The 24,147-nt window shown below is 56.0% G+C and overlaps 10 protein-coding genes across 10 annotated transcripts; 3 read left to right on the top strand and 7 right to left on the bottom strand.

Moving 5' to 3' along the window:
• Window positions 1-321: 321 nt before the first annotated feature.
• On the top strand, window positions 322-2,129 carry A1O7_00877 (acetolactate synthase, catabolic; the record flags this gene model as incomplete). The annotated part of the gene is made up of 2 exons (XM_007754918.1): window positions 322-1,577; window positions 1,685-2,129. The coding sequence occupies 2 exons, from the start codon at window positions 322-324 to the stop codon at window positions 2,127-2,129; spliced, it is 1,701 nt and encodes a 566-aa protein (XP_007753108.1).
• A 771-nt stretch (window positions 2,130-2,900) lies between these two features.
• Window positions 2,901-5,328, bottom strand: A1O7_00876 (uncharacterized protein; the record flags this gene model as incomplete). Its single annotated transcript, XM_007754917.1, has 3 exons — window positions 2,901-4,598; window positions 4,661-4,943; window positions 4,991-5,328. The coding sequence occupies 3 exons, from the start codon at window positions 5,326-5,328 to the stop codon at window positions 2,901-2,903; spliced, it is 2,319 nt and encodes a 772-aa protein (XP_007753107.1).
• Window positions 5,329-6,071: 743 nt separating this feature from the next.
• On the bottom strand, window positions 6,072-6,701 carry A1O7_00875 (uncharacterized protein; the record flags this gene model as incomplete). The annotated part of the gene is made up of 1 exon (XM_007754916.1): window positions 6,072-6,701. One exon carries the CDS (start codon window positions 6,699-6,701, stop codon window positions 6,072-6,074), a length of 630 nt encoding a protein of 209 aa, XP_007753106.1.
• A 496-nt stretch (window positions 6,702-7,197) lies between these two features.
• On the bottom strand, window positions 7,198-7,956 carry A1O7_00874 (uncharacterized protein; the record flags this gene model as incomplete). The annotated part of the gene is made up of 1 exon (XM_007754915.1): window positions 7,198-7,956. One exon carries the CDS (start codon window positions 7,954-7,956, stop codon window positions 7,198-7,200), a length of 759 nt encoding a protein of 252 aa, XP_007753105.1.
• A 2,219-nt stretch (window positions 7,957-10,175) lies between these two features.
• Window positions 10,176-10,865, bottom strand: A1O7_00873 (uncharacterized protein; the record flags this gene model as incomplete). The annotated part of the gene is made up of 2 exons (XM_007754914.1): window positions 10,176-10,284; window positions 10,342-10,865. 2 exons carry the CDS (start codon window positions 10,863-10,865, stop codon window positions 10,176-10,178), a joined length of 633 nt encoding a protein of 210 aa, XP_007753104.1.
• Window positions 10,866-13,800: 2,935 nt separating this feature from the next.
• Window positions 13,801-15,254, top strand: A1O7_00872 (uncharacterized protein; the record flags this gene model as incomplete). The annotated part of the gene is made up of 2 exons (XM_007754913.1): window positions 13,801-15,158; window positions 15,215-15,254. 2 exons carry the CDS (start codon window positions 13,801-13,803, stop codon window positions 15,252-15,254), a joined length of 1,398 nt encoding a protein of 465 aa, XP_007753103.1.
• A 525-nt stretch (window positions 15,255-15,779) lies between these two features.
• A1O7_00871 (uncharacterized protein) lies at window positions 15,780-17,187 on the bottom strand (the record flags this gene model as incomplete). Its single annotated transcript, XM_007754912.1, has 2 exons — window positions 15,780-16,413; window positions 16,769-17,187. 2 exons carry the CDS (start codon window positions 17,185-17,187, stop codon window positions 15,780-15,782), a joined length of 1,053 nt encoding a protein of 350 aa, XP_007753102.1.
• A 454-nt stretch (window positions 17,188-17,641) lies between these two features.
• On the bottom strand, window positions 17,642-18,545 carry A1O7_00870 (uncharacterized protein; the record flags this gene model as incomplete). The annotated part of the gene is made up of 2 exons (XM_007754911.1): window positions 17,642-18,058; window positions 18,114-18,545. 2 exons carry the CDS (start codon window positions 18,543-18,545, stop codon window positions 17,642-17,644), a joined length of 849 nt encoding a protein of 282 aa, XP_007753101.1.
• Window positions 18,546-19,575: 1,030 nt separating this feature from the next.
• On the top strand, window positions 19,576-21,093 carry A1O7_00869 (uncharacterized protein; the record flags this gene model as incomplete). The annotated part of the gene is made up of 1 exon (XM_007754910.1): window positions 19,576-21,093. The coding sequence occupies one exon, from the start codon at window positions 19,576-19,578 to the stop codon at window positions 21,091-21,093; it is 1,518 nt and encodes a 505-aa protein (XP_007753100.1).
• Window positions 21,094-21,599: 506 nt separating this feature from the next.
• A1O7_00868 (uncharacterized protein) lies at window positions 21,600-23,929 on the bottom strand (the record flags this gene model as incomplete). The annotated part of the gene is made up of 5 exons (XM_007754909.1): window positions 21,600-23,424; window positions 23,478-23,509; window positions 23,572-23,666; window positions 23,718-23,787; window positions 23,837-23,929. 5 exons carry the CDS (start codon window positions 23,927-23,929, stop codon window positions 21,600-21,602), a joined length of 2,115 nt encoding a protein of 704 aa, XP_007753099.1.
• Window positions 23,930-24,147: the final 218 nt, after the last annotated feature.

The following is a 24,147-nucleotide window of genomic DNA, read 5'->3' as shown; positions in this document are numbered from 1 at the left end:
AGGCTTGCATGCGTGCGGAAAGCAAGGCCGAATCGAGAGTATTGACGGATGAGGTGAATGATATCCAGCCGATTACATCATCGCGACATGCATCCATGTCACGTACCTGTCACGTACCCGCGAACCCGCCTCATATCCCAATGGCATTGGGCCTGGCCGAGTACATAACGGACCATGACCCTCATCCCGGGCGGAGGATAAAAAGCTTTCTTCATACAGACTTCTCTAGACTGCTTGCTTACTTTACTATATTCTCAAAAGTCCTTCCTTTCTTTCCTTGTCTGCCTCCCGCCCTCCTTGAATCTCTTCCTGCCCATCAAAATGAGCGAAGACACATCCACAGCCAAAGACGCAGAAACAGTCGCCCAGATCATCGTCAACAGCCTGTACAATGCGGGCGTGCGCGTGGTGTTCGGCGTACCCGGCGCCAAAATCGACGCCATCTTCGACTGCCTCATGGACCACCCGGAGATCAAGCTGATCGTGGCGCGCCACGAACAAAACGCCGCCTTCATGGCCGCCGCAGTGGGCCGCATCACCGGCGTTCCGGGTGTCTGCATCGGCACCAGCGGGCCCGGGGCGTCGAATCTGGCCACTGGCCTCGTCACCGCCACGACGGAGAACGACCCCGTGGTGGCCCTCGTGGGCTCCGTGCCCCGCCACATGAACCTGAAGAGGACGCACCAGAGCATGCGCGCCCTGGACATCCTCGGCCCGACCGCCAAGACCGCCGTGGGCATCGACGTCGAGGACCAAGCCGCCGAGGTTGTGTTGAACGCGTTCCGTTCGGCCAGCACGTCGCCCAAAGGGGCCAACGTCATCTCCATCCCCCAGGACGTCGCGAGGGGGAAGTCCAAGGTCCTGGCGTTCCCGTCCCACGCGTTCACTCCGCCACGGTACGGCCCCGCAGCGCCCGAAACGCTCGACCAGGTGGTCGAAATGATCGAGCAGGCCAAGTTACCGGTGCTGTTCCTCGGCATGCGCGCCAGCAGTCCGCGGGTCGTGGAGGCGGTGCGCGCCTTGCTGGGCCGATTCCCCCTGCCGACGATCGAGACGTTCCAGGCCGCGGGCGCGGTGCCCAAGGAGTTGGTCCACCTGTTCTACGGCCGCGTGGGCCTCTTCCGCAATCAGGTCGGCGACAAGCTGCTGGCCAAGTCGGACCTCGTGCTCGCGGTCGGGTATGACCCCGTCGAGTACGACGCCAACGCCTGGAATCCCGCGGGCAGCCGCAAGGTCGTCCACATCGACTACACGGCCTGCGACTACGGGACGTACTACCACCCGGTGGCCGAGCTGGTGGGGTCCGTGGTCGAGAACGTCAAATACCTGACAGGGAAGATGACGAGGATATCGGAGCCATCCATCTCGGAGCTCTGCCGCGGCCTGACGCAGGAGTACACCCAGTGGCAGGACCGGCCGGAGGTGCACCGCTCGGAGGGCCTCGTGCACCCTTTGCACTTTATCAGGGCGCTGCAGGGGATGGTCTCCCAGGACACGACGGTGTGTGTCGACGTGGGGAGCGTCTACATTTACTTTATGCGGTATTTCTTTGCGTACGAGCCGCGAAGGTTACTTTGGTGAGTGCGGCGGGCGAGCAAGCCAGCGAGCCCACTAGTCTTTACACCCTTTCCCTCTTCCTTCACCAATTTACATCCGTTTTCTGCTATCTAGCTGACTGAGGTAGCTCCGACGGCCAACAAACCCTCGGCGTAGCCCTCCCCTGGGCCATCGCGGCCTCTTTGACGCAGTCCCCGCCGTGTTCCGAAAAAGTCATCTCGATAAGCGGCGACGGCGGCTTCATGTTCTCCTCGCAAGAGTTGTCCACGGCGGTCCCCCAGCACTGCAACATCACGCACTTCATCTGGAACGACGAGGCCTACAACATGGTCGAGTTCCAGGAGGTCATGAAGTACGGGCGTGCCAGCGGCGTGAAGCTGGGCGGCGTCGACTTCGTGGCGCTCGCGCAGAGTTTCGGGGCCCGCGGGTTTCGGATCGCGGACTCGAGTGAGGTCGAGAGCGTGATCCGCGAGGCCCTGGATTATCAAGGGGTCAGCCTGGTGGATGTACGCATCGATTATAAGGGGAATAAGGACCTCGCGGGGAATTTGATCGAGGATGAGTGGAATTGATCATCAGGGGTGGGTGGGTGCTACTGTGGTTGGAAGCATGGGGCATTATTAGGAACGGGCATGGCAGTGGAAAAAAGGGGAACGCCGGGCTTTCAAGGACTCGGCTCCAGCAGGAGGCGAGATGCGTATGGTACTCCGCTTGCCTGGCAGCCTGGAATGTGTATGGCAGACACGGGATGATGGGATGTGGTGTGACATGACAAGTCATGACATGACCAATTATTACAGGACGACACAGGACGACACAGGTTCAGGAGGAGTGAGCGGCCTGTCCATTGAAAGAGAGGTAAAAGACCAGTAAGACTGTGCTGTTTACTATGCGGTATTCGTATATTGGTGTTTTGCCTACTGTTCCGCACAGAGCTAAGTCGTCTTGAACCTTCCTCAACCGTCAGTCTGCGGTGCGAGCGATGGTACCACCACACCATACTTTCCATGTGCGTGTAGTATGCGTTCATCCCTGCTCAGCTCAGATCGGCGTGTTGGTTGAGCAATGGATCATGGTGAGGGAAGCTTTGAGGTAGGCTCTTGTACGAATACCAGTTGCAGAACTGAACAAGACGGAATCGAGACTGAAGCTAGGTATTTGTTGATAGAATGCCTTCCTGTTGTTGCATTTTCTGGAGATACTAAAATATTCGACGCCTAGAAGTACTCGTAACAGACCTCTGCCGACCAAATCGACAGTGGACACCCAGTCAAACCACCTTGCTCACAATCCATACATAAAACGTCACACTGTCGGCGCTGGAGGCTCTCAAGACCAGCTCGTCAAACATCCCACAACAGCTCGTCCTCTCTCACATTGCCGAATGCCGCCAAAATTGCGTCCTTGGTGTCATCGACGAGCTTGCGTTCATGCTCCTTCCACACTGCAAGCTTCCCGAACCGCCTGCCCTTAACAATGCGGTCCGCTGCGTTCAGCAGCTCGTTGGCGAAGCAAATGCAGTAATCACCCTTGCCAAGATGCTCTTCCTGATGCATTCTGTCCGATATTGTCGAGACCACCTGCACACATCTTTCGAACATCGCAAAGAGGTTCACCCGAGCCTTAGGCAACACCTTCCCAGAGCCGGCAAACAGCCCTTGGGTTGTCATAGCCAGAGGCAAAAGTCTCTGCTTCTCCAGCTGAGCGCTCGAGGTTGGCACCTCCAGGGTTGAAATGTCTCCAGATCTGTTCTTTCGCATGTTCTGTACCTTCGCATACGAGTCGTTGATCTCGTTCCACTGAGCGTCGCTGATGTGGTACTCTTGCTGTTTAATGTTGAAGAGTAAGCAGCCGACTGGATCCTTCTGACGATGGTCCGGGATGCCGATGCCCGCGGCCATCTTTGCCGCATGGGCTGGAATGGCAAGACACCAGTTGTCGTGCGTGGTTTTTCCTTTGTGATTCTTTCTGAATTTTAGCCTGGCGCCAACGTACCGTGCCCAACAAGCGTGAAAATTGCTCTTTGGTAGGTTGCCGCCAGGAAATAATGTTTCCCGGTACTGGCTGCCGATTTTGTCGAGTAGAGGCAAGTTTTCAAGCCCGCCCAACTTGGTAAGAGCATTGTAGGAGTGCACAATCGCGCCCACATAGTGCCGGTACTTGAGTAGGTAATGTCCATAGTAGTTGCAGAGGTCGAGGATCTCGAGGACATGATTCCCAGCGACCCATGGTGACTGGAAGACAAGGTCCCAACAGTTGTGTCTCGCATAGCATTGGAGGTCGAGCGCCATGCTCTGCAGGTGCCATCCAAGCGTCTGAGAGCAGCGGCACGGAAAGCAGGTTTGATCTTGCAGTAGTGCTGTAACCTGGCAACAAGCCTGCTGTGCGAGTTTCAATGCGATTATGCGGTTCTTTGGAACCATACTCGGCTGCTTGACATGATGCAGGTAGACTCTGTAACTCTGGGTCAACAGATTCAACCCAAGAACAGCGGCCCAAGACTCCCTGTTATTCTCTGCATGCGTAACGAGGTCCGCCGCCACGTCCGAGTAGACAGGCGTACCCTTTAGGATTGCATTGTGTGGCATGATCTCGCCAGAAACCCAATGCACAATGTTTTCTATCATGGCAGAGGAGATGAATCGACTTCCACCCGTTCCCTTGATGACTATCGACTGCACCTGGGCGGCAAAATTGTGTCCGCACCTGGCGCACGATGGATGATGCGCGAACAAATCGTCATCTTCGCGGCAGTCGGATAGGTTTCGTTCGATATGCTGAAGACGGCTCAGTAGCGATGTCTTAGTGCCGATGATTTTTTGACTGCGCAGTTCGGCCTCGAATGAGCTGCGAAACGAGCTGCAGACCCTCAAGAACTCCGAAATGCTAAGGTTTTCATCATGCTGAAGCAATTCGTTCACCATCTGCCGGAGCGCCGCCAAAGCAGCATTGGTCATGAACGAAGCCACCACGAACGAGACCGTGCCCTTCCCCGCGGCTGCCCAGTAGCCATCGATTGACGTAGAGATGTCTTGGATGCGCTGATCCGGTTAGCAAAGACTAACTCACATGGTCGGGATATACGTGCCTGTGCTGCAGCCACCACCTCGAGCGCATTACCGAGCTCATCGTCTGCAAGGTGGACGTTGGTATCTCCACGAGCGGCGTGACGCGGAGTCGATGTGTCAGCAGTACAGTGAGTCAGGGTCTCGGAGTCTCTATTGTGGTGCCCTTCGTGGTCAATGGCTTCCTCGACCATCAAGCCCTCGTACTGGTTGACCGCCTGAGGGGCTTGGCTTGTGGGAGATTGTGATCTACGCTTTTCGTTTTTCTGGGTTTTCGGGCCGCCATATCGGGCGCAAAGGTCGCCGTAGATCTTCTCAAGACTGCGCCAAGTCAGCATCTTGTCCGGGTTGGTGCCACTGCGACTCACAGAGTTGTGAAATGTTCATGTCCAACAGTATCGTCGTCGTCGGCAGTCTCGTCAACTTCGGTCCGGTAGTACTTGCTGAGTCTGTTCCTGTCTGCAATGGCTTCTCGGAAGTAGAAGTGGACAATATCAGGGAGTGACTCCAGCTTCATAGAGACTTGCTGCGCCAATGATTCGAGGCCTTTGATGGTCAGGCTTTTGATGGGCTTGTCGGGTGCCGAGCTGCGCTGCTGAAACCAAGTGAGTAGACCACGCGTGCTTCTCTTATAGCGGACGTATGCATCCAACAAATCCGGCGGGAGACCGCTAGAGGTGAGTTTGTGGGAAGCGTTGAGCAGCATCGTGTTCTGGGACGCTCCGGCAGCTCGCACAAGGTTGAAAGGGTCACAAGCAGCATTCGTCGAGGCAGAGGGCAACCTCAATCTTGTTCAAGAACAGGAAATGTTTTCAGGCAGACGGAGTCAAGCAAACATGAGAAAAGAGCGAGGGACGGGAACCTGCGTGGAAAGCACGGCTTGGGACCAAGTTGTCTCTTTTCTCTCCACACGCGGTTTCCATGTGGAAACGTGTTTCATCGGCAGGAAGGAAGGGTCATCATCAAGACGTGGAGATGGCGGGCTTTGGAGCACGCACATGTGCTCATCGTTCACGCAATCGGCAAGAGAAAAAGGCCGTCAGTCACGGTTCGGTGCGGAAAGGGACTTGTCCTCACTGACATCAGTCATTCTTGTCTTGAGGAGGGCGGATGCTATACAGCGGAGAATGAAGTGAGATTGGTCGAAGGATGCGTAGAGATGGGAGAGAAATTTGAGGACCTTAACGTGGTTGAAAACCGTGTTGGTTCACGTGATCTTCACTCCCCCACTCACCTCAATGTTGGTCTAGTATGTACGCTGTATGGGTATGTTGAGAGAGGATCGATTAGAGCAAAGTGGATTTTCTACCCTGTTAAGATGAGCAGGCTATATGACGCTGAGCAGTATGGCGGATGTAGCGGTAGACAAGATAGCTTCAGCAGCCTGCCGTCGCCCTTCTCTGCATATTGTCGCAAGCTCCCTTGCAATCATGGCCCTGAATAGTGATCTTAACCCTCGCGGACTTCCTCGACCATCAACGGGAAAGGCAGGCTCTGCTTGCGTTTGACCGTCTCCTCGAAGGAACTGGCATACCTGTGCTTGGAAGGCTGGGACATTGCTCGGGCACGTGGGGTACTCTTCGTCGGTGTCGTCTGGTGTTCGTATGGCGTGCGGCTGCGCAGATCAGCGGCGGTGTCGCTCGCCTTCACGAAGTTATCCATTATGGTATTGTGCTGAGTTGATGGGTTCACGTGCGAGTGACGTCTGTCGAGAGGGCATCTGGCGTGGTCGACGGTGGAGACAGACCCTATAGAGAAGAGCCTTGATTTTGGTGACAGGGTGAATTGGGCTCTGAGGTCGTCCTCCGCAATGTACATGGACCAGAGCACGTTGCTGTCCTTCCTTGCCCAATCACTGGGTGTGCGCCAAAAACCAGCGGCTTGATTTTGAGATTCTCCGGGAATTGCCGCATCGCTCCTCCGAGTGATGTTTTTCTTCCACATCCGGGACAGGAGCAAGATTGCACTAGCAAGCAGTAGTGTTGAGAGTACCGAGACCACTATGATTGTTGCAATGAGGGGGTCCGAGGGAGCCGAGCGATGAAAGAGTTGCCGAGCCGAAACGCGGGAGGCGTACATATTGAGGACAGAACCGACATTTTGTCTCGGGGCCATTTGCGAATCAGCTAATGAACGTGTGCAAGTTATGCAACTGTGGAAACGAGAGTGTCAGATAAAATGAAGGACAAGTCGTTGAGGCACGCGAAGTTCCAAGGAGTGTCGAAAAAGATTGTGGAATGGATGGACTTGATAAACTTGCTTGCAGTATCGGGGTTATTGGATCGAAGAAATAGTCTTGCGACGCGCTCGATCGCGACGCGACAGCAAGGGCGTGCAGGCGCATACAGGATTGCCGCATTTCCCGGAATGACTTCCTGGGGTCAGGGTTGAATTCCTCCTGCCTCCCCGAAGCCATGCAGCCAGAAGGCTGGGGATCTGGAACCCTTGCTGATCCGAGCGTCCATGACCGTGCGAAGAATCCGCGATGAAGCCACATGGGTCCCCACACGTGGTAGCACCACACAGTATAGTGGTAGTGGTTGTCTCCGCGGAAGCATGCCATGATCTGGAGTCTTTAGTGCGAGCGATGTTGCAGCATGGGATGACTTAGTAGACTCTCCAGCGTAATGTTGTTTTCAGAGGCTGGCCGATGTCTCATGGCCAGATATTGGAAATCCAGCGTGTTAAGGGGCGAGACCGGCGTAGGTGGCTGTGGCACGGCAACGGTTGGTACGTCGTCAACTGGCCTCCTCATAACCTGGTTTCCATTACCGATATAGTCGAACGGGTCATTCAGCTTCACATAGTGCGTCGTGGGCACTGGGGGAGGCTGCGATCTCGATCGTGGCGGGGAGGCCAATGCTGATGGTACATCATACCGAGAGTACGGCGGCGGAGGGTCGAGATGGTCTGGGGGAAGGGCTACAGCAATATTCACGCTTGCTTCCGCAATTGGGAGCTCGGTTTCACGGCCATCAAGTCCCGGCCACCGTATCTGCGCTATCTCGGTCGACCTCGTGCGATGCGTGCGTGGTGCCGGGACTCTCAGATTCCCGACATCCAAACTTGCTCTGACCTCGTGGACTGGTTGAGGCGACACCCTGCCAGGACGCGGAGGAGGTCCTGGAGGGGGTCCCGGCAGAGGTCGATCCAGATAATACCCGTTGACGACTCGGCATTCGGCTCTTTTAACAGGTCGAAATGCTGCGGGGACGTCATCCCAGCGATGGTCTCGGTATTGGTATTGAGTCGCGGTGGTCAGCATCACACTGGATCGAGACTGTCGTAGTTTCGTTCGGACATTGGTGAAAATGCCATCCCCCGGCAAGCTCATCGTGGGACACGGTCTGTCGTTCAATCAGTTGAAGACGGAAGCGAAGTAGGCGACAATGTCCGATGCGCAGTCCTTCTGCTGCTGGCGACGAAGAGGAGAATGTCGAGGTCGGATAGAGACCGTGGATCGCGTGGTCCAGTTGATGGTTGGAGTTTCCCCCTTCAATGCTAGATGAGCCGCATGGGAAAGAGACTTACCAGAAGATATGGCAATCCACCAGAAGCTCCGGCTGGGCGAATTGGACACCGCCCTGTACCACGGGTGGACGCCTCATCTACCAGAAGGAACTAGATCATGGTATTCGCAGTTTGGCGGCATGCCTAAGTGTCGACGACAATAATCGGTTCCTAATCGGCCACCGACGAAAGGTCAGACCTTCACTACATGGAGCATAGGCGGTCGATCAGTCCAGTGATAGTATCGCATGGGGAGCCATTGTGAGTTAGCGGTGAGCCTTCAGAATAATCATAGTAGAAGGGGCCGGCTTGTCGCAGGCGCAGACGCAAGCCTGAGTATGCGATACCGTTTTCGACGTCGTGAAGCAGGCGAGACGGGCCAGAAAAAGCCCGTGTTGGCTGTGCCAGCGGTCTGACCCAGTAGGTAACAGACTTGAGTGCGCCGGTCGATATGCAGTGACTTCGGCTTGTTACGATGGTGAACAACAGCGTTGGGCGAGGATGCTCATATGTCGTGCCCGGCAAGATCATCGTTCATACGGTCAAAGTAGGCGATATCTTACGGCTGGAGAAGCCCGCAGATCGTTAGCATCCCAAAGCGCATCTTTCGCCAAGCCGAGTCTGATGAGCAGTCGACCGCACAAAGCTAGAGCTGACAAGCTTGGGGCCATGTAGGGAGTATGTAAGCCTCCAAGCTACGCCCTCCAAGCCTCCTTCGCCCCATGCCGGCCGCACAAGACCTCCCGAAAACAGCTCGGGGTCGACGTTTCAGCCTTCGACATGCGTTCAAGCGTCAGCACTCCTACACAGTAGAGTCTGCATGTGCCGCTACATCCTTCGTGGGTGGGCAATAGATGCAGCAAACGGCGGCGCTATGCCCGCAGCGGGTTTTGAAACGAGGGAACGACAAGTTCGTTGCCTTGCCCCCTCTTGGCTCGCACTTCGGTGTTCGACTTTCTCCCCTTGGAAAGGGTCCCGGAGAGGGACATATTACTCCTGATTGTTGACAGTGGCATATTTCAGCGTGAGGCAAGCTACTAGTACTCCGTGCAGAGCACTGTTCGTCCTGACTGTGTAGTCGATGCGAGATTACGCTTCGCATCCGTCTTCTTACGTTTTGGGCGACAGGTACGGAGTACTGTGGACGCAGCCCAATGGCAGATCCCTGCCAGCCAGTGAAGCTCGCCTTTCTCCGCAAAATGTCAATGGCAGTGACAATTTGCCGCTGGGCTTCCACATGGCAACCATCTAATTAGCTGCAATGCTTAACTAGATCTGATCGGTTGGACGCGTCACAGCTACAAAATCTGTCTTTGGGGTCGACGGGTACGGTAGCTTTGCCCCCTCGAGGGGACTCTGTGTATGCTTGCGCACTCAAGCTTGCCTGGGAGGGTTTGAGTTTCGATCAGTGCAACTCCGTACTCCGTATGACTTATTTTCCCCTGCTTTCATACTATTGCCAAGGCAGCCTCAACGGTTTCGCGTCACCACACAGAACAACTGTGGAGGCGTCGCGGAGGCCGAGGTGCAGCACACTGGTGAGTGGGTTTGGTGCCAGGTGAAGAGTGCAGTGCCAAGGGCTTGGTGGCGCTGGGGCGTCGTTGTAATGCTAAATTCGGTAGCAAGCAATTTCCCACATGGAGGGGTCTCCATCTGGCTTGTTTACTCCGTACTTCCGAGTTGATTCTGCGAACGCAAACACTGGTCATGAAACCAAGACGTGTTCAAGCGTCCAGCAGCACGCAGAGAAAGGACGAGCAAAGGATTCGGTAATGAACAGGTATTACGCAATGCTAGCTACAGTGGTCTAGCCAGCATCTCCTTGATGCGTCCAAATAATATGCAAAGAAGTTCCCGTTTTGAATCATGCAACTTCACAGCTAATGTACCGTTGCGGACAATTACAACACGCCTCCCCCGCATATAGACCTCCCCAGACATGCTGCTATGTTCTTTGATATCAAGCAGGACTTCGCTGCAGATGCCGTGGCCATGGAACTCGTGACTGAAAAATTGTTCAAGCGCGTCGTGAGATCAAACCGCTTATGCGATGACCATGGCGGCGGCAGCAACAAGACCGGCAAGAGCGAAAGAACCAGCGTTGGCGTTGGCGGCACCAGTGAAGGTGGCAGGAGCAACACCGGTGGCAGAGCTGTTTGGCACGTTAGTTTTCAGGATTGCTTCTTAGCTAGAATCAGAAAATGCTTACCCAGAGTACGACCAGACACCAGTTGAGGCAGCAGCAACGGGGGTTGATGCGGCGCCGGAGCCGTGGCCGGTGGTAGCAGCGGCGACAGCAGTAGAGGTGGCCAAGGTGGTGCCGCTCGCGGCCCAGTCAGACCAGGTGGAAGCAGAAGCCGACGAGGCCGGGGCGACGGGGGTGCTGGTGGAGCTTGCGGACCAGTCACTCCAGGTTGGGTCCCAGGAGCCGGTGGTGGAAACAGAGACGACAGGCTTGGAGCTGGTAGAGGTGCTGGCGCTCTCGGTCCAGTCGCTCCAGGTGTGGTTGGGGTCCCAGCTGGAGCTGGTCACCTTGGCGGGAGAAGAGGTGGTGGAGGCAGAGGCGCTCCAGTCGCTCCAGGTGCCGCTGCCACCGTTACCGCCCTTGTAGGGGCAGTTGGTGACGGTTGGCTCGCACGAGGTGATGGTCACATCGGCGGTTTCGGTGATGGTGGTAGTACCAGCCGAGACGAGGGCGACAAGGCCGGCAGCGAGGGCAATTGAGGAACGCATGTTGTTGATTGTGGTGGGTTCTTTGGTGTAGATTACCGAAAAAAGTAAGAGTAACTTCGAAAAGCGAAGGACGTTGGTATGGTACCGAAACGAGTGTGGGCGAGTAGAACTCGAAAAGAATGGACGACCGAGGTCAAAGGGCTTGCTTGGATACTGAAGTCACAGCTTGGGTATAGAGAAAGATGAAAAGATGCGAGTCCTGGGCCTTTTGACCTTCTTGTAGTCCTCCCACTAGCATGGGGAGATTGGGAACGCGGGTCGAGAAGCCATGCGACCACCTGGAGCTAGACCAAACTGCTCAGCTTAATTTCCCCATCACCGCTCCATCAGACACCATGTCTGCCACTCCCGTGCAGCCGCAAGCCGAGTGTGGGAAAAGACGACAAAACAAACAGGTGACAGGGGCTTGAAAAGGGGAGCCACCAATTAGCGAGCCGGAGAGGAACAAAAGGCTGAAGTAGGCTCAAATTAAGGCATCGGGGACTGCTGCAGGTACCACGCCCGTGGGCCATTTAGAGTGGCCCTCTAGAAGCCACAGAGGGGCGCCGGTCAACGCTAGAAGCAGGACACGACTGGGAATGGCATGGTGTCCTCCACTGGAGCTGCTGAGGCCGCCATCTCTTGCGAGACGCGGCGCCTGAAAAAGTGAAAAGGAGCCGTTTAATTTTGGTGTCAGGTACCACGCGAGGATGCAAGCCACCTGTCAGTGACGCGCTGGCTTAAATTGAGACCTGGCTTTCAGCAGAGACGCAGGTGCTGTTTGTGCAATTTGCGCGTCGTGGAGGGCTGACTATGAGATGAGCCAGACTCAGCCTCCACGGGAGGCAACATCAGAAGTTTCACACTGCACCTGCTCAGGGGTTGGTGGGCGGCTCCCAACCCGTCGATCGCCGCGCTTGTACTCCGTAGTGGTGCTCTTCCTCCTCACTTCACGCACAAAAGGTTCACTCGTGACAGAGGCGATCTCGCAATATCATCTTGTCTCGTAGATTGCTTACTCTTCGTGTCTGTCCGGCTGCCTGAAGAAGTAGACAGAGTGGGAAGGCTTTCAGTGATAGAACCACTATGTTCCATGGATCAAGAACTCAAAGCTGCATTGTCGCAAAGATTATTGCAGCAGGCACTCGAGGCAAGAAGATACATATTTCGACTTTGCGGAGAACATCCCCCAACATGCCCGGCTGATCTCGGCCGTCCAATCCATACTCGTGTCCAAGTTGGGCAATCACCATGCCTGCTTCTGTCTTTTCTCAGACCGTCTTCTCTGCTTGCCCAGTCCATGATGTCTAACACCTGCTGACGCTGATCGATCAAATTTTTCCTCCCTATGTGAGCGCACCGAACTAGCTATTCCGCCAACAGCCGGTACATCAGGCCCCGTCGTGACGCGACGGACGAGCTTCTTGCCACGATCTCTCAGAGTCCTGTCTTCCCAGCACCATTATTCTAGACCGAGGACGTCAAGGCTTGCAAAGCTATACTCCATACGGAGTAAGTGCAATTGGTTTCTATGGTCCGTTTGTCACGTCGACCCTTTTCAAGGCACCAGTTACGACGAGTCTGCTCGATGACCTCGGCCCGGCAAGAGCTAACGGGTCTTGCAATTGCGCAGAGACTCGGCAGTTAGGTACCTTACGGAGTGAATTGCTAGATTCGTTGATAATGAGCGAGATGCTGATCGACAGAAAATCTAGGTAGACAGCGAGGTGAGCTACAGTAACGACTACGCGTACGACTACCGAACGTCGATCCGAGTTACTGTTTGTGCGGAGCGGGGATGCCAAGGCCAGCGCGATCTCGAATACCCAGACGCTCGAATCGCTTTCCGCCACTTGAATCGTAAATCATCTCTCAACAGTCACTGCGATCTGAAGAGCGCTGCCGATTCTGGGAGTGGTACGGGGTGCGAGTAGGACAAGGGCGCCTCATCGCGTCATGGTTTCACCGGATTTGCCGCGATTGAAAGTGGTGATGTTATAACGATTTGACCTTTCCTCCGATTGGTGGAAACTCTTTGCCGCCATCTCAGCGGATCCTGAATGCGGACGAGATGAGGGACAGACTCTGGTGACTCTGGACTGGGAGATCGGAAAATTTCTTAGTGGCGGACATCACCAGTGCGAACAGCTCGCCTGCAATCGCTGTCCTACAGGCGGCAGCGACTCGACTTGAGCCATGAGCACATCCACTGGCTGCTCCCACTTGCAGACTGCGTACCTTGCAGCCATTCAGTGGACCCGGAAATGGTATTGCGGAGTTCTGAAGCTCTAAAACAGCTTGGCGTCGGTGCAGCGACTCGACAGTTGGGAGTGAGCAAAATTTTGTGGAGAATAAGGTGTCCCGGCATCGCAGAAGCAGCTCACTTTGCAGGGATCAAGCTGGATTAATGACCCGAAGCAATCGTGGACATCATGGCATTGGTGGCAGAGCTTCAACTTGAGCTGTCGCCACAGACATAGCTTGCTCATACGACTCTCACCTCAGAGCTCCTGTGGGTCAACCGACATGCTTACCAGCCTCGCCATCTCCTCAAAGCATCATTGACTACGTCACGGACTTGGAAGCTGCCCTGCGTCTTCTCACCAGGTATCGACCTCGTACACGGACTTTTCGACCGGACATGCTGATGCGGCGAGCTATGACAGGTGTATTGCCCGGCCGCGAACGCATTATGCCGAATAACGGGGGAACCGTCACGCATGGGTGACGGAAATGCATTCCATGGATTCCACTGCATCCTGCCGACCTCCACCAGCTGCACAGAATTGGACAAGATGGAGCTCAAGGCCGGATGCTTTTGGCAGGGATTGAGGTCATCAGCAGCTCTGAAAATTTGTTGGCCGCAGGTATATTTTGGAGGAGAACCCCAGGATGCTGAGAGAAAGTCCAAGCTCATCCATTCAGCCTATCCATCACCTCAATTCCTATCGACAACATGAAGTCCTACGCTGGTCTTCTATTGAGCTTCGGCGCTCTTGCAGCGGCCGCCCCTGCACCTGCACCTCAAGTCACACTCACACCGTTGAGCGTCCCAGCTCCTCCGCTACGCAGCAGCGAGGTGACCGGTCCGACTTCCCACGGCCCATACAACGGTCCAGCACCGACAGTCACTGGAGCTTTGTCGGCACCTGCCGCTGCCCTGTCAGCAGCACCTGGTGGTCTGCCACCTGTCACATACACCAACAACAACGGGCTGCTCCAGGCTGGGTACGAGCCGGTTCCATATCAGCCGGCTGGTGGTCAGGGCACGAACGGGACCATCCCGTACTATCACCCGCTGTCGGACTTCGACTACGAGTCCTTGACGCTCGCACTGTACCAGGAATGGATTGAGCTCGATCTCTTCCACAACGGTCTTGCTCAGTTCTCCGTTGCCGATTTCGAGGCCGCTGGCCTGACTGCCGAGGATCGTTTCTTGATCCAGTTCATGGCTGATCAGGAGACCGGCCACGCGACTCTGCTCAGCAACATTTTGGGACCTGCGGCGCCTCCTCAGTGCACATACAACTACCCCTACACGAACGTGCGCGAGTTCATCGACTTCAACCAGAAGCTGACTCGCTTCGGCGAGAGTGGTGTCTACGGCTTCCTCGGCCACTTGGACTCCCGCGAATCCGCAACCCTCCTTTTGGAATCGATCGTCACAGAGGCTCGCCAGCAGATGATCTTCCGCCAGTTCAACGGACTGTTCCCCATGTCGTTGTGGTTCGTCCCGGGTATCCCGCAGTCGTGGGCATGGACGCTTCTCGCGCCCTACATCTCCAGCTGCCCTGCCAACACCACCCGCCTCGCGTGGCAGAACTTCCCAGCGCTGACCATCGTCAACAACCCCAACGCTGCCAAGATCAACCCCAACATTGGCCCTATCGATAACACTACCGGCTCAGACCCGCTCAGCACTGCCGGCATCCAGAACAGCAACTTGTGCGCGAACAGCAGCAATGAGCTCCAGGACTGCGGCCCTGCCATCAGCCAGAACAAGTCTATCCCTCTCTCATACCCTGGCCGACCCATCCAGCTCTCGTGGGGAAATGTCAACCAGACCGTTGGACCCAACAACAGCTACGTGACGTCGCGCAACCCTCTTGCCGATGCTCCCCGCTATGCTCTGTTCGTCTCGCAGCTCAACGCGACATACGTGCCAATTGTCAACATCAGTGGCAACACTGGTTTCGTCGTCCAGCCCAACGCCTCGGTATTCATGAACGACCCTGCCGTCAACGACACCAGCTTCATCGCCGTGACCAGCCAGAACCCCTACGTCACACCGTTCAACTTGTCGCTTGTGAACCCGTAAGTTTTGAACCTTCACTTCTCCTTGTGGGATTACGTTGCTAACTTCATTACAGATACGTCTATGCCGGTCCTGCCTTGTACCAGTCTGGTTAAGTGTTATGCTAGGATGGATGAAGTGAGAATGATTATGATGTACGCAATGTGCGATGTTACGATTGAGATATCACTATCAACATGCAGCACGGAGGAGAATACTACCGGGATGAGATGGAAGGTGAAGAGATCCGAGTAATGGAGGATGAATGTAGCGGAATGTGTGACTATCCACACCGCGTGTACAGACCACCCTCGCCAAGGTTAATATAATGTCTCATTATATCATTAATCTTCCCTTGTTTTCGTGGTTCCTAAGTGTGTCTTCAATTGATGTGATTATTCTGGCTTGCACCGCATCCATCAGTCATTTCGTGGATCTTCTAATCATTGCCTCGTTACTTATAGCTGTACTATTTAGCATTGCGGTCATCAGTCATTCTCATCAGGGAACAAGAACGGCTGAATCGGGCCAGTGACGAAAATGTGCCTGCTGCTCCATGGGTCCTCCGTTCAAGCACTCGTAATCCAGTTTCCCTTGCAGCTCAGCTTATACCACATGCCGTCATATGATATGATATGATATCAAATCATGTCCCCTTCCCTCACCCAAGCCCAATCCCTCTCAAACCGCGCCCAACCCCCTTCCGGCTCCTCCAGCATCTTCATCTCATGCACCACGAAATCATACATCCCCTCCCTCGGCACCTGACCCTGACACACGTTCCCGCCCATAGCAATGTTGAGCAGTACAACAAAATCGCTGAGCGGCCTATTCATGTCATGCGGCACCGGCGCCTTCATCACGGCCTGCCCATCAATCCACCAGACCATTCTGTCCTGGTGCCACGCGAACTCGAACCGTACGGGCCGTCCCGTTTGCATGCCCTGCACGGGCGTTCCCACGACGCGATGCTTCGCCTTGTCCTCGGGCGAGTAGAAGCCCCAGTGCAGGCACGTGTGGTTGATGCTGTCGCCGTTCCAGGTCTCGGCGATGTCGACCTCGCCGTCGGTCGGCCAGGTGAAGGGTTCGTACGGCAAAAGCCAGAAGGCCGGCCAGATGCCCCCGGCGCAGGGGAGGCTGAGGCTCGCGACTAGGCTGCCGCTGGGGCGGCCGAGGCGTTGACGGGAGACGAGGCGGGCGGAGGTGTATTTCTTGGTCGGGTCCGGGTGGGAGGGCGAGGAGATGGCGCGCAGGACGAGGAGGTTGTTGGGCGTGCTGGGCGGGAGTACAGGTAAGCTTGTGATGGCGTAGTGTATTGGGTTGGTCTACTGTAGTACAGTACACGGGCGACAAGTTTTCAATGCAAAGACACGGAGGCGGGGCAGGCAAGGCAGGCATGCAGATACAATGGTTCCCCCGTCATCGAATCTGAATATCCGAGCAGATGCAGACATTGAAGTGACACAGACCCATCCAGCACAACACCAAGTGATGACAGTCGGGTGGTCCAGGTCGGCTTTAACAGCCAGCCCCTCGTGGTACATGCCAGCATTGAGTTTCAACGAAGATTGCCAGGAAATATACACAGTCCGCAAGTACATGTAAATGCAAGATTCAAGATTCAACTTACTAGAACGAATTGCTCGCCTCGGCGGTATAGTGCTGCATCTCATTGTTGCCCCACCCGTTGTTGTTCCCCAGCTTGTGTTCCCATTCTTGGCTGATGGGCGTGGCCGGATCGAAGCGCGGCTGCCAGTAGACTTTCGGCTGCCCCGGGAGTGGCTGTTGACCGGGCGGGCCTCCTTGGGCCTGGAAGTTGGGATGTGTTGATGGCGGGAGGGGAGGAGATTGCTGGTACTGCTGAGCTGGGTATTGTTGTTGCTGGTGTTGGTGTGGTGGCTGTTGCTGATGCTGGTAGTGCGGTTGAGATTGAGATTGAGACGGAGGAGCCGACTGCTGCTGCTGCTGCTGCCCGAGAAACTGCTGACCCTGTTTCTGGAGGTCTTTGACCTGCGATTTGATGTCGGAGAGAAAGTTCTTGAACGGCATGTCTGATGAATGCTTGGAGGACGTCCTGGGAATTGTGCAGGCGGTGGCGTGGAAATCAGGAACTTCTTTCACAGATTGCCAGCACGCTTGACAAGGCTTGGGGGTGACGTATGCCGTGCTAAACGCGCACAACGCGACTCGTCGGTGGTGGTCACTGGCTCCGGACGCGCGCGCATCTAACGTGCTGGAGGGGTTTGAGAAAAAGAGCCTCCCCGCTGTCAGCGTTGCTATTGCTATCACGGAGATATGGCAGTTGAGTATCTCTGGGACGGCAGCGAGTCAAGGGGGAAATGGTGCCAGAAACAGGATGTGGATTTTGATTCATTCAGTCGCATATAGCGACAGAGCACATGCCCTCTTCAACAGGGCCTCCTTTCCAAAGCACGAGAACAGCACGCAGACAGTGTCGCCATCCAGCCATTCTTGTACAGGGTAGACCATCTCTTCAATCGCCCTACTTGGCCTCTGTCTCCGCGGCTTGCTCCGCCGCCATCAAGCTCCAGCGACGCATGACAGCCTCCATGGCCGCATGACGAAGCTTGCCTCTCTCCTCTGCTGTCAGCCCGTCAAGGGGGTCGGACACCGCGTCCTCCTCCTCCTCAATACCCGCCACATCCTCCCCCTCCATCTCCCACGCCTCTTTCTGTGGCGCCCCAGCCACGCCTTCCGTGACGAGCCATGGCTCGCGGAAAACCAGCGCGTTCAGCTCCTTGATCACGCCGACGATTGTAACACACGTATGGCAGCGCTTGAGCTTGTGACCCCAAGGCTGCTCTTGCTCGACGTTGCACCAGCGGCGTCCTCCCCCGTAGTTTTCCAGGTATTCTCTGCAGTAGTCGTACTTTCCGCGCTTGCAGGCGTCACACTTGTACTTGAAACACATGTTGTTGTCGTTTCAGGCGGAGGCCTCAAGCGTCTAAAACTACGTCGTACCAATCGATTGTGACAGTGTCGTATTGACGGTAGAGTTTGGCAAGGGTCGGTGGTCGTGGCGTGACTGTCTCAAAAGAACTGAAAGAGCTGAAGAATTGCTGCGACAGTGCGTCGAGCACTGCTGCGGTGATGTCTTGATAAAACAGGTCGTGTAGACCGACAGAAGCCGGTGTGTCTGAGGCAGAAGGTTTCCAGGCTTTGAAAGCGCCCCTGATGATGATATGTCTGAGTTTGTCCTTGAGGGTTGCTCGGCAGACTGTAGAGGAGTTGAAGGCGAAGATAATGTTCTGCAGAGTCGTGTCGGCTCTTGGTTGGCCTTCCTTGGTTGTGGATACCAAGAGGGTACGGTACGAACTTGAGAGCAGTGTCCTAGACGGGTAGCCCAAACGCGACCGCTTTCCGTCTGGTAATGTGATCTGCCTCATTCTGACTGATGGCGAGGTTGGTCCCTGGACGAATTTGCATGCAGAACGAGGCACTGGTCGCTGGCGAGGACAATTACCCCTGTCCACTGTGCGAAGTCGGAGTAGAAGACCTACGTCTCTTGTCGTAAGATCGTGATGAGGATCAGTTGTGTAAGAAGCTTCTGAACAAGAGCAGAGTCTTCAGGAACAATTTCTTGTGATTCCAGCGTCGAGAAAGACAGATCTGTAACCAGCGACATCATCGCTTAGTCGTCGTCGACGCCATCGACCAATCCCGTCGCAGCGCTGGCAGTGAGGTCTTTGCGCATTTAGGGCATCCTTCATCCCTCCTTCATCTTCAACCAGATCCTAACACCCTTGCGCCAACCATAGACATTGCCTGTAGAAGCGGACACTGCTTCAAAAACCCAAGGTCTGTGGCACCATAGGAGCCATTGTTGTAGTGGACAGGACACTGACAACGATCTGAAGTTTGCAGGCAACAATCAACGATATCCAGTACGGTCACAAGGACGGACGACGCCATCACGTCTCAGCAAAAATGCCAGGAACCGAGACTCAGGAGGAGCCACAATGTGAGGGTTGCCATGTCTGGGGTCAACCACATATTGTAGCGAAGCCTGCGTGGTGGTATGAGTCCATCGATGAGTCCTCAAGCAGCTCGGGCGACTGCTTCATACAAGATCACCACGTGGAACTGTTGGCGTTCTCAGAAGAGTCGTTGGTGGTATCTCAGATGGCGCGGGAGGAGGAGGGAGAGGAGCAAAGAGAGGTGAGTTATTCCCCTTAACCCTCGGACCAAGTGTGGCGCAATGACGCAATCGCGCCACATATTCCAGCCACACATCAATATGGTGCCACTGTCTGGTGTCGACAACGTCCTTTCATGATTTCGCATCCCAGACATTGTCCTTCATCGTCCTTCATCGTCATCCAGCACGCTCCTTAGTTGCGCAACTGCTAATCTCTCTGATAGCCAGGAGGACCGCTTACCGAAAGCGACCTATCCTCGGCCAGCTACACGACCGCCATGACTCCGCCCGAGGTCGAGAACCACTTCACCGTCTTCGTCCGCCTGCCATTCAATCGCGGCGATTTCGTCGACCCGCCTCCTGTAAACTGGTCGGCTGCAAAAGAGCGTGCACTATGGGACATTTTGTCACGTCAAACCAACAACCAGATCGACTGGAGGGCCCTCGCTGAGAGATTCGAAGTGACTCAGCCTTTCCTCCTTCAGAAGGCCGCATGGCTTTACGAGCGACAATTGTCCCAGGTGCGAGCTCAGATGCGACGAGTCGGAAATAGGAATTCCGCCACGCCCTCTCCTACGCCTGGATCGCTCTCCGGCAGCATGGTGGGAGACCATGCGATGAGGAGAGCTGGAAGCGGCGGGTCACGGGTGCCTTCTCGTCTGTCAACGCAGCAAGTTGGAAGCCCAGTCACGGGTGGAGGAGACAGTACGCCGGAGACACCTGTTAAGAGCAGGACGCCTCTCCCGCTCCGTACTGCTCCCACTGCCGCTGCAGCTGGTGTGGCTCAGCAGGCCCGAAACGTCTCTGGGACTTCGAGGCCGCTATCGAGACAGTCATCCCGAGACGTCGACGCACCAGCTCCTGCTTCGCATTCTAGGAGAGGCAGCATCCAACACCAACTTGCTCGATCGCCAGCCCAAACACGTAACCCGCAGCCGGAATCGTCGGACTCTGAAGAGGAAATGACACAGTCTCGCATCACAGCCCGCCGGCCGAATCCATCTTCTCTGCATCGCCGAGCCCTCTCATATCGTGGTAATGCCATGCAGGCTCAGCGAGGACCCGCAACCAGCCCGGATGATAGGGCCCCTATACACCGGTCGCCAGTCGGTGAAGACGAAGACGAAGACGACGAAGACGACGAGCCATCCTTCCTCCCCTTTGCGAATCCTCCCACTGAAAGCAAACCTCGCCCATCATCCTCCTCTCAGCAGCAAGACCCAAGCGCCACTCTTCGAGGGGCCTTGCGGCCGACCATGCAGCGTCGAACCACGTCTGAGCGCGTCGTCTCTTCACCAACCGTCGTCGAGCCACCAACACCGGTCCAAGCTCGCGATGTAACCTCTTCAACCTCATCGCTCTCCTCGCCTACTCAGGCCACTGGCCCAGCGACTACTAGCAGAGGTGATGTCCAGCCTCTCGCTTCTCATCTCCCACAGCAATCGCAAGCCGCAGTTCCCCGACTCGGCACACCCCTCTCGCCTTCTCACCGCGCGCTTCTAAACAACTCCAACCAACCTTCCGCCACGGCCTCGCCTCGCCGCGGTCCCAGTTCCGACAGCGCGTCTCCTAGCATGGGCTCCTCGTTCTCGGACCTCGACGACACAAGCGTGACGCAATCGGCTCTGGAAGAAGCATTACTCAGCGGGATGGGCAACACTACAATGACGAATCTAGGCGGGTTTGGAGGGCGAGTGACGAGTGGGATTGGCCAGGCGTTGAGAAGCAGGTATTTCGACGCGAGGGGTGATGGGCAGGGCAGGAACGGAGGTCAAGGTGCTACTAGTGAGAGATAAGATATGTTGGAAGCGGGTGTGTCTGTCGTTGAGACGGCGACCAGAACCACTAGATTGTCGGTAGCCGAGCTGTCCTCGTTGTCTTTCAAAGTACCGAGTTGAGCTGAGTCGAGCTGAGCTGGGTTGAGGCTGAAGCTGAAGACCGCCATCAATCTCCACAAGCGAGGTGCAATGGGAAGCAGCTCAACTAAGTAAATGAGGGGCAAATGAAATACAGACGGCTGTCAAGTAGGAGACCGTCCGGTCTCGCGCACTCCCATCACAACAAGAGCGACGTACTCGGCATCGCCATGGGCATCGACATCAACATCAATGTCAGCATCAACGTCGACATCGACATCGATATCAACGCCTGCAAAAACCTGCATAAATACACGCACGGCTTGTCATCAATATCGTTATTGCAAACCGTTTCCTCGAGTGATATGACATGACCGCCAGAAATGCTGGCACTTTACATGTATGTACCGTCCACCGCGCACCACGCACCACGCACACCACTTCGCCTACACCTCGTCCCTCTTCCGCTCCGTCTTGCCCGTAGTCGAGCTCTTCGCAAGGTTACTCTGCACGCTGCTCGGGCGCGAGTGCGTCTGCCACTTACTGTTGGTCGTCGACTTTGCAGCCTTTGCGCCGCCACTACCGGAATGCGTCTTCGGCGACCACCCCTCGCCCTCACTTCCACTTGGCTTGCCCGTGCCAAACGCACCGGCTCCCTGCGTCGCATTGCCCTTGAACTTGCCGTGGGCGGGGAAATCCTCGACCGTGGCATTGTGGCCGTACCCACGGTAGCCGTGCACGCCGCGCTTGCGGTGCTTGTCCAGGTGCGCGGCGTGGTCCGCGCCCTTCATGTAGTCGACCATTTTCTCGCCGAGCGTGCGCTTCCGTAGAGCATCCTCGATCTCGACGCCCGGGTTCGCCGCGTACCAGGTCGAGTAGCTTGAGCAGGTCTGCGCGACGGTCTCGGGGATCTGGATCGACGACAACTGCTCCGGGTGTTCGAGGAGCATGACCACCATGCCGGCCGAGAGATGCCATGCGATGTGGCAGTGCAGGGGCCACAGGCCGGGGTTGTCCTGCGTGTACTGCAGCACGATGTAGGACGGGTTGCTTGGCGAGGCGCCGGCCCAGAGCATCTGCACGTCTCGGCGCTGCGGGTTCTGCGGGTTCGTGATGGTGCCGTCCCACGTGCCGAAGCCTTCGGCCAGGACCTGGAAGTCGTGCCCGTGCATGTGCATCGGGTGCGGGGCCGGTGTCACGTTGATGATGACGATGCGCACGGTGGTGACCGCGCCCGTGTTGATGACGTTGTAATGGGCGTCGAAATTGGTTTGGCCGGCCACGGCTTGCGGGAGGAGAGGATTGGCAAGGTCGCCGTCGTAGGACACGCCGTTCATGGTCCAATGGTAGACGCCTGTCTCGTCGGGCGCTCCGGCAATCGTAATGGTGATGGTCGTGTCGGCTGCGGCGGCTGGGATCGCATACTGCGGGATTGTGGTGGTCAGGGGGTCGTTTTGACAGTTGGAATTGACCGCCCCTGGGGCGCTTGCTGTCGAAGTCGGCGTCACGCTGGCATATGAACCGGTGTAGTAGATGATGCCGCGTCCATCAGGTCCGTTGCTGTCTCCGCAGGGCGTGTTGAATGCACGAAGCCAGTAAGTGCCTGGGGCTTGATTCGCAGTAACAAGCACGTCCGTCCGCTGACCCACGCCGATGGTGATGGACTGGGTCTGATAGGGCTGGACGGGGACCATGTCGTTCGCAATGACCGTCATTGTGTGGCCGTCGATCGAGATCGACTCGAACGCCGAGGCTCCCGTGTTAACAAAGCGCAGGCGGTGCGTCTTCCCGGGCTGGAATTCCCACGATGCGTATGGGACGACGGAGCAAGGAGCACCATTGGTAACATTCGCACAAGGATATTGAGCGGCACCCCCGACGAGGTTGGAGTCTGAAAACGGTCGGAATGGCGCCCCACTTGCACTGGGGGCCATGACGAGGCTGACAATATCTTCGTACGAGTCATGGAACCAATCTGTAACCAGGATGGGTCCGAGATCAATGTCGTATTCAGCGTCGTTTGGCCCATGGACCACGATGGGCCCGAGAACACCTGAAGAGTACTGCGCCGAGTAATGGGCGTGCCACCACGTCGTCCCGTACTCATCCGCTCGGAATCTGTAGGTCAGATTGCCGCCAGGAACGATCGGGCACTGAGAAACAGTGACAACGCCATCGTAATAAGGTGTGCCGGGTTGGTTCAGACCGTGCCAGTGGATCGAAGTCGGTTCTTCTGGTCCATAGATCTGGTTGTGGACATTCACCTCGATCCTGGTTCAGAGTCAGCCCAAGTCGGCTACACGTACTGCTTGTTGTGAACCTACCAGTCACCCCAGTTTGCCTCGATGAGAGGACCCTGGCGACCACGTTAGCTCCTGTCAAAGACAGCCAGGCGTGAAGGCTGCCGGGGCTACTCACGGGATACTGCCCATTGACCACGATGACTGCTTGTTGCACTCCGTCAGGTGCAAGGGTGTTGCGGGCAACAGTGAAGTCGTAGTATCTGGTCACACCTGCACCGGTCTCAGCCTTGCCTCTCCACTGCCCTATCGCAAGCTACCAACCAGTATCTGGCATATCCGTCGTAGGATGAGATCCAGAAGCAGTTTTGTCTCCCCAGGGGCAACCACCACCCTGGGAATATTAGCGAGGAGCCTTGTGTCCGTCTGAATCGCAAGCTTACTCCCAACCATTTGCCAAGAGGGCCTGGGTGATCAGCGAGACCGCTGCCCACCAATGCGGCGCCCACTAGGGCGGCCACGAATCCTGTCCTCATCGTCAAGAAGAATGAGGGCGGGGTTGTCTCGAAGGGATCTGTAACTAGGAGGGGGAGATCTGTGCGACGCTCGTGGCCACTGCATTTGATTTATACTGGTGGACATGGACAAGAGCTGACAACCAAGCGTTGGGCCAGTATTCGGCCTCCTTTCGTGAAGCAGTCAGATGGGCCAAAATAACCAGGCTAGCCCATAATAGCTGTATAATCGGACTGAA

The sequence above is a fragment of the Cladophialophora yegresii genome (assembly GCF_000585515.1).
Source record: "Cladophialophora yegresii CBS 114405 chromosome Unknown aczIN-supercont1.1, whole genome shotgun sequence".
Classification (NCBI taxonomy): Eukaryota; Fungi; Ascomycota; class Eurotiomycetes; order Chaetothyriales; family Herpotrichiellaceae; genus Cladophialophora; species Cladophialophora yegresii.
The sequence above is the reverse complement of the archived record's forward strand: the minus strand, read 5'-3'. Positions and strand labels throughout refer to the sequence as shown.